At 36.1% G+C, this 14,640-nt stretch overlaps 1 protein-coding gene across 2 annotated transcripts in view; it reads right to left on the bottom strand.

Annotated features, from left to right (window-relative positions):
• The window catches only part of LOC139131738 (F-BAR and double SH3 domains protein 2-like), a 45,156-nt gene that overhangs the window by 13,249 nt on the left and 17,267 nt on the right, over positions 1-14,640 (bottom strand). For both annotated transcript variants that reach the window (XM_070697940.1, XM_070697939.1), the window contains exons 4-9: positions 12,611-12,699; positions 5,745-5,889; positions 3,552-3,688; positions 1,514-1,706; positions 686-808; positions 241-336 (exon numbers count right to left, since the gene is read on the bottom strand). In XM_070697940.1, the coding sequence (XP_070554041.1) occupies positions 241-336; positions 686-808; positions 1,514-1,706; positions 3,552-3,688; positions 5,745-5,889; positions 12,611-12,699 (783 nt within the window). The remainder of the gene's footprint in view (positions 1-240; positions 337-685; positions 809-1,513; positions 1,707-3,551; positions 3,689-5,744; positions 5,890-12,610; positions 12,700-14,640) is intronic.

Below are 14,640 nucleotides of genomic sequence, written 5' to 3'. Positions count from 1 at the left end.
TGCTGATTTTATTCTTGATTGTGAAAGCAGATGGTTTTATGTTTCCTCACGGAACATGAGCACAAAATAAAAACTCTCTGTTTTAACGCATGTCTTCCTTAAATCTACTATTCAATTGTCATATAAGACACCCTACTCTCAGCACACAAAAGCAATTCATTGCAATGGGCCGTTTTAAAGAGCAATGGACTATGAAGAGTGAAATTTTTTTTTGAAGTCACTGAAGATTTACTGACTTACCTGGTCTCCTTCCACCGGTTCATAGTTGTAATGTGGAATATCTGTAAAAGCAGGGTTTTCCTGAAGAAAGCATTCTAAGTCATACTCCCGCGTTATCTACAAGAGACAGACAGGCAAACAAACAGATCAATTGATCATGCAAAGACAGCGAATACAAGTTGAAAATGCACCATATATGTATGATCCAGCAGACAATTGTGACAATTAGGACAAGGTAAGTCACAGATAATTTTCAAACATATAGAGTTCATATTGCATTGGGAATGTTTTGTACACATATCTCACAAAAGAAATTTGTACAGATCAGAAAAAACATTTGACATGACTCTGGACTATAAATGACCATATATACAACTTTTATGCCTTATTTTGTTCACACTTCTAATACTGTGATACATTCTCAAAGCAGATTTTTATTTATTTTTATCCTTTGCAATGAACTTACCATGTCAGCATCTCCTAGAACCTTATTAAAACAATTCTGTACAAAGGCTGAGGTTGCCATCTCAGCAGAGCTGAGAGCTCGGAAATATTCCTGGAATTTCTCGAAAACATTTCCATCAAGTGTCTGGAATGAAATGTTATCATAGTGATGGTGTCAGTACAGGGTCACATTAGCAAGTCTGTCACATGGGGAAACAGGAGAAGAGGTTTTTAAGTCATGTGGCTGTGAGTCACGTAGCTGTGCTCATGTCATAGCAAGGCAAGTTCAGATGTTATATGTAGAATTAAACAGAATCAAAGATTGCATTTGTACTAAAATGATACAGGACAGATGAAAATAAGTGAAATTTTGTCTTGCTAAACCATTCTTCAAGAGAGGTTTTATTCTCAACCTGCCTTCAAACACTCACTTACCAGCTTTCTGGGTAATCAAAACCAAGAAATTAGATCAAAGAAAACAAAAACACTGCTGATCTATGAGAAGTTGTTAAGAATTGTAATGCTACCTTGGTTAGCTATATTGAATTAACGATTACGACTCATTATGCACTTTATGGGTGCAGAGTCATGCACTTTATGGGTGCAGAGTTAACAAAAACGTGCCTATGTCTAGTAAATGAATACAGGTGACATGGAAGTATTATGCTGGTGGTTTGCCAACCGATCCGATGGTTTGAATATTCTGCAACATAACTTTATGTCTAGTAAATGAATACAGGTGACATGGAAGTATTATGCTGGTGGTTTGCCAACCGATCCAATGGTTTGAATATTCTGCAACATTACTTTAAATTTGATACAAATGGACAAAAGCTGACAATACACTTACAGCTATGAGTTCAGGCAAATCTACAGAATGATATCTTGTTTGATGTGCATTGGCTCCACTCATGTTAATAATATATTCATTTCTAGCAAATGTTGATCTCCTATTGCACTGATCCCTCTTGCTTGCAAGTTTGGCACAGTTCTTCTCTAGCGTACCCTTGGACTGAAATATCTTGACACTGCCCTTTTTGAGTCTGAAAGAAAAGACAGACAATGCAAACCTCCATTTTAATAATATCAAATTCTGAATAACCATGATTAACATTTGTTGCCAGGTACACTGTCCACCAAGATTTGTGAACTCTTACCAGAAGGTTGACACAGCGCCCTCTTGTGTTGTATCGCACTCAAATTAATATTAACTCCTGAAAGCATGTACAGTTCATCCAGGTTCACATTACTGTGAATTTAATTAAAAATCTCGAAACATCAGCGCTGCCTTCATGAATTGCTAATAAGCATGCTATCGCATTACTTCAGAGTGGATTGAAAGTCACAAAAGTTTTTTCATGTTCTAAGCATGTAAGTTATACTATATTTTGATCAGCTTCCACATAATGTTATCAAAGAATCGAAATCAACAAGAAAGGTGCATATGTGCAGATATGACTGTAGCTCTCTAAACTCTGCTTTTCACTGACCCTTTCACCACCATGTTTTTGACCAAAGCTATTGCTATCAATGGTGATGGTGGATGTGTTTACAGGAAATTGGGGGTGGACAGGTTAATTAGTCATGGAAACTGGGCTATAATACAAAGGCAGACTAAATTACTGCATGTCACCAATCATTTCTAATCTGCTGAATATTTCTAAGTCAGGTGAACAGCTTGCGGACTATAACAGATCCCACACACAGGAAGTATCACAAACATCATGTCAAAAAATAGCACAACAGACTTCCGATGACAAGAGATAAAATTAGGAATGACAATATATACACTGTCTCATGGAAAGCAGAGATTGCTTAATCTTTGTGACTTTTTAAAAACAATCTTTCCGGTATTAGCTATCAAACATCTCCTTCAGCAGACATTTCCCCTTCAACTGTAAAGTTACATTTTACTGGTAAACATAAACTGAGGAAGTGTTGCTACTGCCCACCCATGTTGCTGTATTAACGATGATTGTTACTGCTACCCTGTGATAAGAGGTGGGGGGAACTTGACTGTGATATTGGGGTCATGATCAAAGGTCACACTCTCCAAGTGATCACTGCTGCCTGGTGATAAGAGGTGAGGGGGACCTGACTTTCAGATCAAGGGTCATGATCAAAGGTCACTCTCTCTGATCTGGCACATTTGCGTACATCTCCCTCATACACATGGAAACATAGACTAATGTACATGAGTCAAGGGTCATTTTCTTGCCAATCGTGGCAAAATGTCTCACAAAATTAATGAAGATAGTTTCACATTCTGGCATTATATGTTCTATATTTTTTTCTCGCCTTTTCAGTCAGCTTAGGCTGATTTCATATCACTAACTTTCTGTAACAGATGACAAGACTGTATTTATTCTGACACTTCGCAAACGAAGTGAGCTGTGTAAAATCCATCGGGAAAACAATGCAGAGAGTATCAGAGAATAGGTACTGCAATTAATGAAGACATAAGTGTAGAGGTTGGAGTAACTAAGCTGTGACACTGTGCATAACACTGTGCACAACACCAGCAAATGGAGAAGGATAAACCCTACACAAGACAGATGACTCACACTAATCAACATCAATGTGCATTTAGAGAATCAATTCTGATCAAAAATATCGTAATCAATAGTAGTATCATGACCTTTTACATTTCATCTCATACCTGATAATGCAACAAAAGTTCAACTATCAACTAACTTTTGGCACACCTGAAAAACACTAAGTCCAAAATTGGTCATGACAAAAATTGTTTTCCCAAGGAGCTTTCTCATGGCTATGTAAAACGACTGGATCCCCTAGGATTATGCCAATTTGCAAAATTCTCCACTGTGATTCGAGTGTTCTCCAGTCTAGCCTAGATGGTAATGAAGTTGAGGATGTTCAACACTTACCTGTTCTCAGCATCAGCAGCTTTCTCTCGGATCTCTTTAGCCATTGTCTCATTTTCTATGTATGACTTCTTGGCTTTTGTAAACTCTCGGATGGTAACATCTACCTCTTCATGTAATGTATTGAGGATTTCAGAGCACTGTCAAACACAAAATAAGAAAACTGATGTGTAAATTTCATGGACGAATGAATCTGTTAAGTATTTGGTGGCAAATTAAGTATTTGGTGGCAAATTAATTGAGGATTTCAGAGCACTGTCAAACAGAATGTATGAAAAACAAAGTGTACATGTCATGGACGAATGAATTCATTCAGTATTAGATGGCAAGTTCTCAAGGTACATTCAGACGTACTCCAGCCTGGTTAGTTAATCCTGTGTACAGCTCACTTATGCACAGAATGGAAAATAAACTGGTTCTGCAAAATTCTGGTGGTCTAATACAGCTTGGTTTGATAAACCTAGAATAAATTTTTTAGCGTCACTGATACTTTGTGACTGCTAAAAGTCCATTCATTACTTTCGTAATAAATCAATTAGATGTTCTATCTACCATCTATCTAGATATTATTTATCTATTATCTATCTCTTGATCTATCTATCTATAATTAATCTATCTATTATATATTATCCATCTATTGATCTATCTATCTTTCTATCTACATACTGTATATTATTTATCTACCTATGGATTATTTATCATCTATCTACATGTATCTATCTATCGATCTTTTTCTATGGTACCTACATGTAATATCCAAAGTTAAAGAATACTCAATTTTTTTTTTCTATTAACTTGAAAATGCTCTGTTCACTCTTAAAAGTTGAATTCTTTTAAATAAAAACATTTAAATTCTTGTCATGTTACATACATACATGGGTGATGTCATTTTGTTCATATGCACTCACACATACTGGTATACACATCAATAACAGGTACACATGGGTTATGGCCTGTTCCAATGTGAGTCAGTTTTGCTATCCACAACTACAAGGATAGTGTCCTTTATATACAGAATAAAATGTCATGAAAATGTCCTAAAAAGGCAGAAACACTGTATGCCATGCCAGAAGAAGGGGACAAGATACCAGTACAGGAACTGAAGTATAGAAGTATAAAGGAAAGAGGATCTTGCCTATTTAAGGCTACCTGAAGTTGAATTTTGACATTTGCAGTACATTTGAGGCAATATCACCCACACAGTTGTTTGCCGGTAAGAGAGCTGCAGGAAAAATCTTCACTCGGGGATAACTTACAGATCACACCATACTGATGTGGACAGAACTATTGCTGCAATGGGTAATTGCTTTTCATTTTCTTACATGTAATTTGAGAAAGTCAAAAACAATTTGAAAAAATATCTGGAGGTGTTAACTTGGAACTTGATAGTCACAGGTGCAAACTGGGTAAATAGAATGAAAACCTATTATATTACAAGCTTGGCATCAGTAATATGACTTGTGAACTTTGATATATCATTTGTCCCACCTACACACAGCTCACAGAGGAAGGGTAAAATCTTTTCTCAGAACACTTTCTTACATATTATGATTGCAAGGGAGCAATGAAAGTTTTTTTTGAATGGAGGCTGTGGGCTGCAAAGTAAAGTGTGGGCAATTCTCAATGGTATCTTTCTGAAAAGAAAATGTCACTGATCTGGAGGCTGTTTGGACAGAATTGTGGCAAAACCGGAACATTGTACAGTTTTTCATCTCATGTATGGAGGAAAACAAATTTCAATATGAGATATTCGTGTTTACATGACTGCAAATACCAGTTAACAGAAATATTATAAGTTTTGTTTTCACTCTCTCTATGACATCATAATTTTTCTTATGTATGATTGTAAGGCCAAAAAAGAAGATGATCTTATTCTGATCATGGCTTCTGTCCAAAAATGGGGAGATGACGTGGATTTCTCGTTTTTCACTTGTTCAGTTGTGTTCAGCCAGTCTGCTTTCCAAACATGTTAACATTTAATATTTATGTCCTGTAGTGAATGTTGGGGTTATTTTAATGCAGGGGAAGAGGTAATTTGTATAAATACACCATCTTGTCACCCTTATACACAACTGTTTTCCCATCTTCGACCTCTGCTCCACTCCACAGAAACTGAAGAGAAAAACATATTTCAAGAGATGTGCTCACTGACCAGAAACAATTCCTTTTTTTGCCTAATAACAACTGTTTCCTTACCCTTTTATGCAGCTGTGTTTTCTGTGATTTCACTATCTTAGCGTTATCAACTACTTGAGTTTGAAGTTTCTCTGCCGTCGCCTGTCTGGCCTTACCACTTTTGCTAGTCTCCTCCAGGATGGCTTTCCACACATCATACACACTTCTACAAAGGGGGAAAACAAATTGAGGCAAACATTAATCCTGCCATTTTCTCCACATGTCTCTATTTTCCCAGAACACCCTTATTTGTCATGTTTAAAGTAAGCGAGGGAATGAAGCCCTATGGGTGAACACATGTGAAATTAATTCAATACATCATCACACAAACACATCAAAATATGACATGATAACTATTCCCAACACACCACCCACATACAAACCACCTACATGTACACATTTACCATTGTCACACTAAATACACCCAAATTATCGGTGATCTTCTGAAACTGTTTCAATCAATAACATATGAATATTTAAAGCTACATTAGCTGTAAGTTTTGATGTATTTCCAGCCTGGAAATCATTTGAAAATATATGAGATTTGTATACAGCACTATATTTACAATGTTTTGTTGGCAAGGCTGATACTTCATGCTTTAACATTCTTAACCCTTTCACCCCCAGTTCCCTGTGTACAGGTCCAACTTTACCATAGAAAACAATGGATTTGGGACAAACCATGGTGATGAAAGGGTTAAGGCAGAAGAAGGATAACTACGTTTTCTGAAGAAACATGGGGCCCGGGGGCACCGACGTCCTTTGTACCTCCTTACTGTTTATTAATTGCCATAAATGTGAAATTTGGTAAAAAGTCAAATTGTTTTGACATAAATGAAAGTTATTTGAACTGGTTGGTTACCGCTCCAGCATAAGTTCAAGTGTGGATTCTAAGTATCAACAACCTTGATATGAACCATTGACTAAAAAACATTTGCTTGTTACACTCACCACACTTGTACTTAGTATTTGGAGTGTACACCTACCTACAATACAATGATAAAAAGTTTTGACTCTGTAGGTCAACAGTGCATCTTTAATGTATAAGACTAAATAAGCTTACCCCTCAAGTATGTATACATGTAGGCCAAAAACAATATTTAATTTTGAATTATGTAGTGCAGGGAAGGACATACAATATGGTGAAAAGCAAACTAAATATAAAAACTGAATATACAATTATATGGAAATGTTGTTTTACAGTCATGAGTATCTGGTGTGTGCCAAGAGACAAATATTAAAATTGGACAGTATCATCCTGACCAGAGTTTGTCTGACTGGTTGTTTCCTTCTGATTTTCTGACACGGTGATAGGTACAAAATATTATGCTATCCACGATAGTTATACAACATAGCTTGCATTTTGTTCACAGTAGAACTGAGTTTTACATGTAAGATAACTTTCTCCTAAACTGTAAATTCTGGCTTCTGGCAGCTCAAACGTCGCAATACTACATTTTTTGATATGATATGGAGTGACTTGCACACATGCAGTGACAGTCGATATATTCATAGTATGAGAGTCTACTGTACATTAAAGCATAGTGATGTTGACAACTACATGCATGCCAGTGCACGATTTCAAAGTAGCCAGGAGGAAATTCTAATGGTCTTTTAGTGGAAATATAGGTATTAAACGACAGTGAAACAAACAACATTAGTTATCGTGACCTTGCTAAAGTGCAATCTCGGATCATGTATGATCTGATGATCATGCCAAATTACCATGTCGGATTATGCCGTGATTCTGAAGTGCGCGTACATGTACTTCCTTAGTAAATCGGTCAACATAAGCACACACTTTAGCGATCAAAGTCAAAAATGATGTCAAAATCAATGCACAACTGTCGAAATTACCCAAAATAAGCAACAGAAAACTAAAAGTTATCGCTGTGTCGAAAGGACAGTACATCAACATAAAACGACGCTAGTCTGTTATGACATGGAGGCCGGAGGTAGAAGGACAGAGCATTCCCTCGCTCTCACCAAGTTATTAGTACGGGCCGCCTCGCTAAAGCAATGGATTCGCCGGTACTGGGGAGTACCGAGTACGGAGGCCATCATTCTTCAGTCTATCGAAGGAGCGTTTCGTGCCAAAAAATACATGACAGCAACAAAAGTACCATCACTGTGAATTTCAATTTCATATTTACAAAACATCATCAAATACACGCTAAAAACTTGAAAACGTCAAAATTCGCAACTGACCGAGCAACAAGATGGCGTCAGTTTGATTTTTCAGAGTCCTTGAAAAACAACGCTAACTTGTTATATGCGCATGCGCACATTAAGGGGAGACCCATTTGATTTCTGGGGGTATGCAGGAAGTGAGTATGGGAACTTTTTTTTGGTTAGAGAGACAGCATTTTTTTATTTCTACAGTCAGACCTGCATCAATTTTTTTTTTCAAATGGAGTAGCAGTGCAATTTTTCAAATTTAAGCCAGTGTTTCACATATCACAGGATGTTTTTATTTATTCATTTTACATTCCAACAAATGACAAACAAAATGGAAAGTCTAGTATATATACAACTTTAAATTATAAAACACTTTTTTTGGAAATCAACTGTGATCAGTACTATACCTGCTTTTCTTTAAAACAGTCAATTCCTTTTAAGTTCTCAGGGGAGATGTTATCTTTTGTGGTCAGAGAAACAAGGCTCACACATTGTATTTCATTATATTTGTTGTTCCTCAATTTTCATTGTCAACTTGTAACCTTTCTAACATATTTATATGGAGAGAATAATGTATTGGTTTTAACACTAGTTTATTGACTCCTGTCTTGTGTTTTAAATTTTCACAATTTACAGAAGTCAAATAGTCCCATCTAGATATTGCCTATACCATTGAGATATTGCAACAGAAATGCTGAAATATGATTTCTTGGGTCAGAAAAGGGAAGGAAAACATCGAGTGCACTGAGGTGTAAAGTAGTGAATGCTTATATCATAAGTGCTGGAAAAAAACACATAAGAATTACTTGTGGTAAAAACATTTGCGTGCCTTTGGCAGCATGCCAGCAAAGAATACATGAGAATGAAGTTTCCAAAATTTTGCTCATTTCAACAGCATTGTGACAATTCCTTTTTTATTTCTGTCTGCTATGAGAATTTTTTTTCTCAAGCCATTACAGGCTTAATTTTTTTCTTTTATTTCACCTGGTGACAATTTTTTTTCCTCAAAATCCTCCATACCCCCCCCCCCAGAAATCAAGTGGTTCTCCCCTAAGTGAGCCCCTGACCTATACGGGCCAGTGGATTACTTCCTCAGTAGAACTGATATGCCTGCCAGTACTGGTGTTTATCGCCTAGGGAGGCCATCATTCTTCAGTCGATCAAAGGCGCCTTTCGTACCAAAAAATACACGACAGCCGCAAAAGTGCATCTCTGTCAACTTCATAACTATAGAACATATTGAAATACACAGTGAAACGTTCACAACGTAAAAAATGTGCCCATACCGAGAAACAAGATGGCGTCCGTTTCGATTCTTCAACTCAGATTTTGTCCTACAGATGTGCGCATGCGCAGACGGTAGCTTTAGCGAAAGTGAGTCAAAATCAAGTAAATATAAAATAAAAATGGATAAAAATATTGTTTAAAAATAATGCAAGGCATGTATCACCAAATTTTGAACATTTCTGATGGCATTTCAACTATACGAACACCCATGCCAAACATCACAATAATCAAATCAGTGGTTTTGAGGAAAATTGAAAATAGTGGTTTTCAGAAAAAGCTAAAAAAGTGACTTTAAAATGATTCAATCAAAAAAAGAAAAAAGACCGTTTGAGATACATGCCCAAGTGACCACAAGACCAAATTTCAGAAAAAGTTACTGAAGCATTTCTGAGATACGGTATACCTGCGTCCACAGCATACGGCCCACTATATTGGCCATATTGGGCCGCGCCATCACATTAGTACCTTGTGCCCACAGGGCACAAAGTACTAAAATGTATTATCAAAGGTTACAGTTACATGTACTGCCCTGTGTATTTTTTTCACTGCTGTTACAATCGTTCTTCTAACTGAATAGGTCCCACCAGATGGTGTCCATGGGGATTAATAAACCTTTCATTGGTGTATGGGATGCTCACGAATATGTATAATTCTTTTCACAATTTACCAATTTTCCCCAAGATGAACGTGTCATTCATTGAACTATGAAGTTTTCGACAGTATTTCACTTGTCAATAAATACCACAAAAGTTGCTTATTGCCTCAAAAGATCACTGAAGATTGTTGATGCGAAGAAAAGTCTTTTTTTTTCAACAGAAGAGGAACATTTATGAATTGTTCAACTTAGACCTCAAATCCTATAATTGTGTTGCTTGTGAATATTGTCCATTCAGGCATGACAGATGCATAAGAAATATACCACTCTTGACGTCATCCTAGTTTAGAGCACCTGTTTGAACAAATATCCAGCTTTCCAAGTCTCATGATGCCATTAACTGAACCTTACACTATCCTGCTTTGTTTCAAGACACTTGAAATATATGATCACTTGGGGAGTTACAGCAAGGATGTCTGCAGTAGACAGGCTTTATGAAGTCCCATCACAGGAATCATGTCAAAATCAGTCATCAGTTCTTAGAATGAATGGAAGTTACATGTATTTATCTCCTAACATAGACTTGTCCATTACCAGTACATGGAATTTATTTTTGATATTTGTTTATCAGTCTCATTGTTTGCTGCTCTGTTTTTGACTTGAGGAAGTCAAATATAGTACTTCAATTCAACTGTGTCCTTCATCCTAGACTCTCTCACGGCTCCTTGCACTGGGGCTGGTGTATCCTATTGCAACAAGCTGAGCAGCTGTATGCCAGCTAGCCAGCTGTAGTGCATAGTTAGCAAGCTTCAAGGCTGTGTCTGAGAAAGTCTACTTTCATCCATGACCTCATTGATGACATTTTGCCATTTTGCCAAGAAAGCACACAGTGTTCATTGAACTATGTTGACTTCATTTCAAACATCACTCCGTAGCTGTACCAGCAATTTTAAGGATCTGATCGATGGGGAGATGACGACAACAACGTTTGTTACAGTCGATAAAGCATTTAAACTATAGACATGTTCTTTAATTGCTCTGATGAAAAGGGAAATAAAATTTTACTGTCAAGAAGGACGCATTTAGGGCTGCGGAATCTGAGAGATAATACATCGTCGTGCATTCAGTGCCTATACAGTCAGACAATACACTGATACACTCAGTGCCAATAGCTAGCTACATGCAGGTGCAAATGAGCAACTTATCCATTATTTACAAACTGCAATCAAAGTTTCCTTACATAAGAGAGAGAGAGAGAGAGTGTATATTGAGTTTGCAAATGAAAACAGTGGCAGAGAGGTAATGGGAAAAAATATCTTCAACTGCTTTAAAATAATCTAAAATTCACATGGAAGGTTGGCTTCAACCCTTTGAGTGCTGTAATTTTTCCCATAAAAATTTTTGTGCATCAGTTTTCTAATTTTCTAGATTTTTCTGTAAATTTTTTGATAATTTTGGGCAAAATGGTCAGAACTTTTTATTGGCTATAGTTTTTGATCAAAATAGTGGGGGAATCTGAAAAAAAAATTGTCTGGAACTGAAAAGAAATTCTGTATCTTTAGTTATAAAGGAGACAAAAATTGACTCTGGCACTCAAAGGGTTAATATTAATACAAACCAAATAATGGAATTACATTTTCAAAGAATGACACTGGTATCAATGATTTCATAAACTAATTACTTCTAACAATTTGTTGTTTCTCTTCTGACAAGCTCCATTATTACTAGCTATAGTTTTTTACATATTTTCTATCATTTGTTTTCTGTTTGTAAACTGCACTTTCTTGTGCTACTCTGATAGCCATGTCAAAATGCTTCATCAACCGCTCAGCACAGCCTGTTTGTCTGTAATTATATTATTGGCAAACACTGAATCTTTGTCTTGATTAGAATTCATTTGTCAATGATAACATTTATTTGTAGCGCACTATTCTTGAAAGACATTCTTTATTTTGACATACTTTGGGGAGACAGAGAAAGTGCAACGTTGTTTCATAAAATATTGAAAATATTGTCTGAAGTTCAAGCTAGTGTTAGTTTCACTTGTAGCTTCAAATACATGTGATACAGTTTTTAATGACATTTTTGTGACAGCTAATATTAAATATTGTCTTTTCACAGTTATTGTAAACATACCACCTAGGCTAACATTATTAGGATTGACATCCACTCAACTGGTCTCCCAGTATTACATGTACTCAGTCTGTTTCAATTAATTTCAGGATTAATTAGGGTAGCCCATCAGAAAATGGGAAACACCACTTCCTGGAAACAGCCTTCCATCTACATCAAGAGTCAAGTTAGACTTGAAGAGTTTTATTGTCGACACGCAGTGATCAATCTGTTGTCACTGCAATGATTAACTGCATTCAAACAGACAATCCAATTAACTATGAAAAAGAACAAGTTAAAAGAGAGGTTTTGTCATATGCATACACCTATTGTCATATGCGTACACTTATTGTCATATGCGTACACTTATCCAATTCACAGTTTACACGTCTTTGTTTTCCACTGAATTTTACATCCACTGAGGAAACAATGCGTGTATATAGTTTCTGTTTTATCCTATCTGGAATATACTGGGTAAGTACTCTTTTCTTTCCTGTGGAATCACAACAAAGCTAAAAGGACGGACGTCCGTGGTAGAATCTATTTTTACCAGAAATGCCATGGCAACATCCACAACAGGGCAAATGGCCATGAGAAGCAGAATTGTTATCATTAGATACAACACTGTTTTTCCTTCCAAAGGTCAAAACCTACTTGAAAAGATTTCCCCAATGAAGCTGAAAATTAAATGTAAATATTAGAAATTTAAACAAACCTGGATTCCTTGCTTTCATCAGCCTTGACGTCAGGAGTTGGAGGAAATTTTCTCTTGGCATAAAAATCTTGTGCCAACTTTATCAACGCCTGTAAAGGTGGATATATAGATTCAGATTATGTTATCACCTTGGCATTCCTCTGGGTACATGCACCATATGTATACCCATAAATGGCCCTGTAAACAGTCTGCCTATGTTATGAATTATTGATGGCTTTAACCTGAGTGAGTCTGGCAGTCCTCCCTAATGATGAAACATTGTTAGACTGTGGCTATACTGGCATGTATTCTAACTTATATCGCAAGGATATTGGGTTGAAATCTATGCCTTCTGTGGTTCACAATGTTTTCTGACAAAAACAACAATTTTCACAAAACCTAGTGTACATTAAAGGCATGATAAAAAATCATACTGGATGAAGAAATGAATTCCTTTCAGAATTGGGGCCTTTAGGAGCAATGTGCTGCATACATGGTAATAAATTCAGTTTCACTTTAAATTAAAATACAGATACAAATTTATCCTAACAAGATTGTCTACAGAGAATTCCATCATTTTTTAATACTCCGTAAAAATTTTCATGTGAATGTTTTCAAAATAGATAGATGACTCCAGGACACTATTGACGAGACAACTCAATTTGATAAACGAAGGACTCCTTAATATACATCATGGCATTATCAACGGTAAACAGTACTGTCATCATTCTTTTTTGCTTTCTGTACACGATATTTATGAATAATCCCAGAGGTGAAATCTCTCACACTGTACATGTAACTTCAGACAGTACATGTAAGCAACAGCCAGAGGTCGTATAAACCCCATTACAAAAACCTTGAGAGATTTGCAAACAATGTTCAAATAGATACGAGAGTCCACATTAAAATGATGTAACACAGCCTCTCCAAACATCAAAACCTACATGTATCTCAATTTATGGGCATCACTTGTGTACACTTGGATACTTGCATAAGAATCCTTGGATCACTTGATCCCACATCAATTCACATACTGCCCTCTGGCCAATAAATAATTAAAAGAGTATGTTCAGATATTTTCAGTTATAGTAATTAATCTTCTCTGGCAATTAGTAAAGAAGCAATCATAATTGCAATTACACGGCTAATATCTTAATCTTTGGTCCATTTGGTAGTATCAGCTTGTCATAATATAACAATATCAGTTAAATGCAAATTTCTATTGTCAGATGTGATCAGTTAGAGGGCCAGTAGCTGTAACTTTCGTGATTTTTTTTTCAAAATTTTGTTTTTGATGTCATCTACAGCACAATAAAAATTTCAAAATTGCAAGCTACTATATTTCTACAAATAGAAAGTCCTTGAAAACATATCATGTCTGAATATCATTCTTTATTACAACTTTTATGGTATTTTTGTTGAGGTTAAATCCTGGCAATCACAATGGCTGATTTTGCACTTTTCTGGGAGAGGGAGGGGGGTTTGAAAATGGTACATGTTGACAATCCATGCAGTAAATAAAGTATCTCATAAGTATTTCAAATTTCAAGTGCCATACTTTGACTGAATACAGTAAGCTGTATTTTTGCATTTTTTTTTTCAACAGGATGACTTGCAATGTTCTTTATAGAGAATACAAGCAGGGGTTGAATATTGATACACAGTAGTATGTGAGACCATTTAAATTTTCCTTCGTTATCAAGAGATAGGTAAAGTACTTATATTTTCTATGGTGAGCCTGAGGAAAGGGTTGTAATTTCACTATGACCAACAAGTCATATGACAGTACTAATCCACCTCCCCCAGGTACAATCCCCTCCTGTAACAACTCTGATGAGTGTATTACCGAGTAACCGTGGCAAATGAAAATAAATCTCACACAAAGGACATGATCCAGTGAGCAGATTAGAGTGAATGAAATGAAAGCTTATCTTCTTAAAAATTTAATATTCTAAATATACAGAATACATATTGTACATGTTACAGAAAAAAATCAATATTGTATTCTAAGTGCAAAGAGGAAGAAATACATGTATTCTATGTCAGGTGCA

This window comes from Ptychodera flava, chromosome 4 (assembly GCF_041260155.1).
Source record: "Ptychodera flava strain L36383 chromosome 4, AS_Pfla_20210202, whole genome shotgun sequence".
Lineage (NCBI taxonomy): Eukaryota > Metazoa > Hemichordata > Enteropneusta > Ptychoderidae > Ptychodera > Ptychodera flava.
Note: the sequence above shows the minus strand (reverse complement) of the source record. Positions and strands in the feature narration are given on the sequence as shown.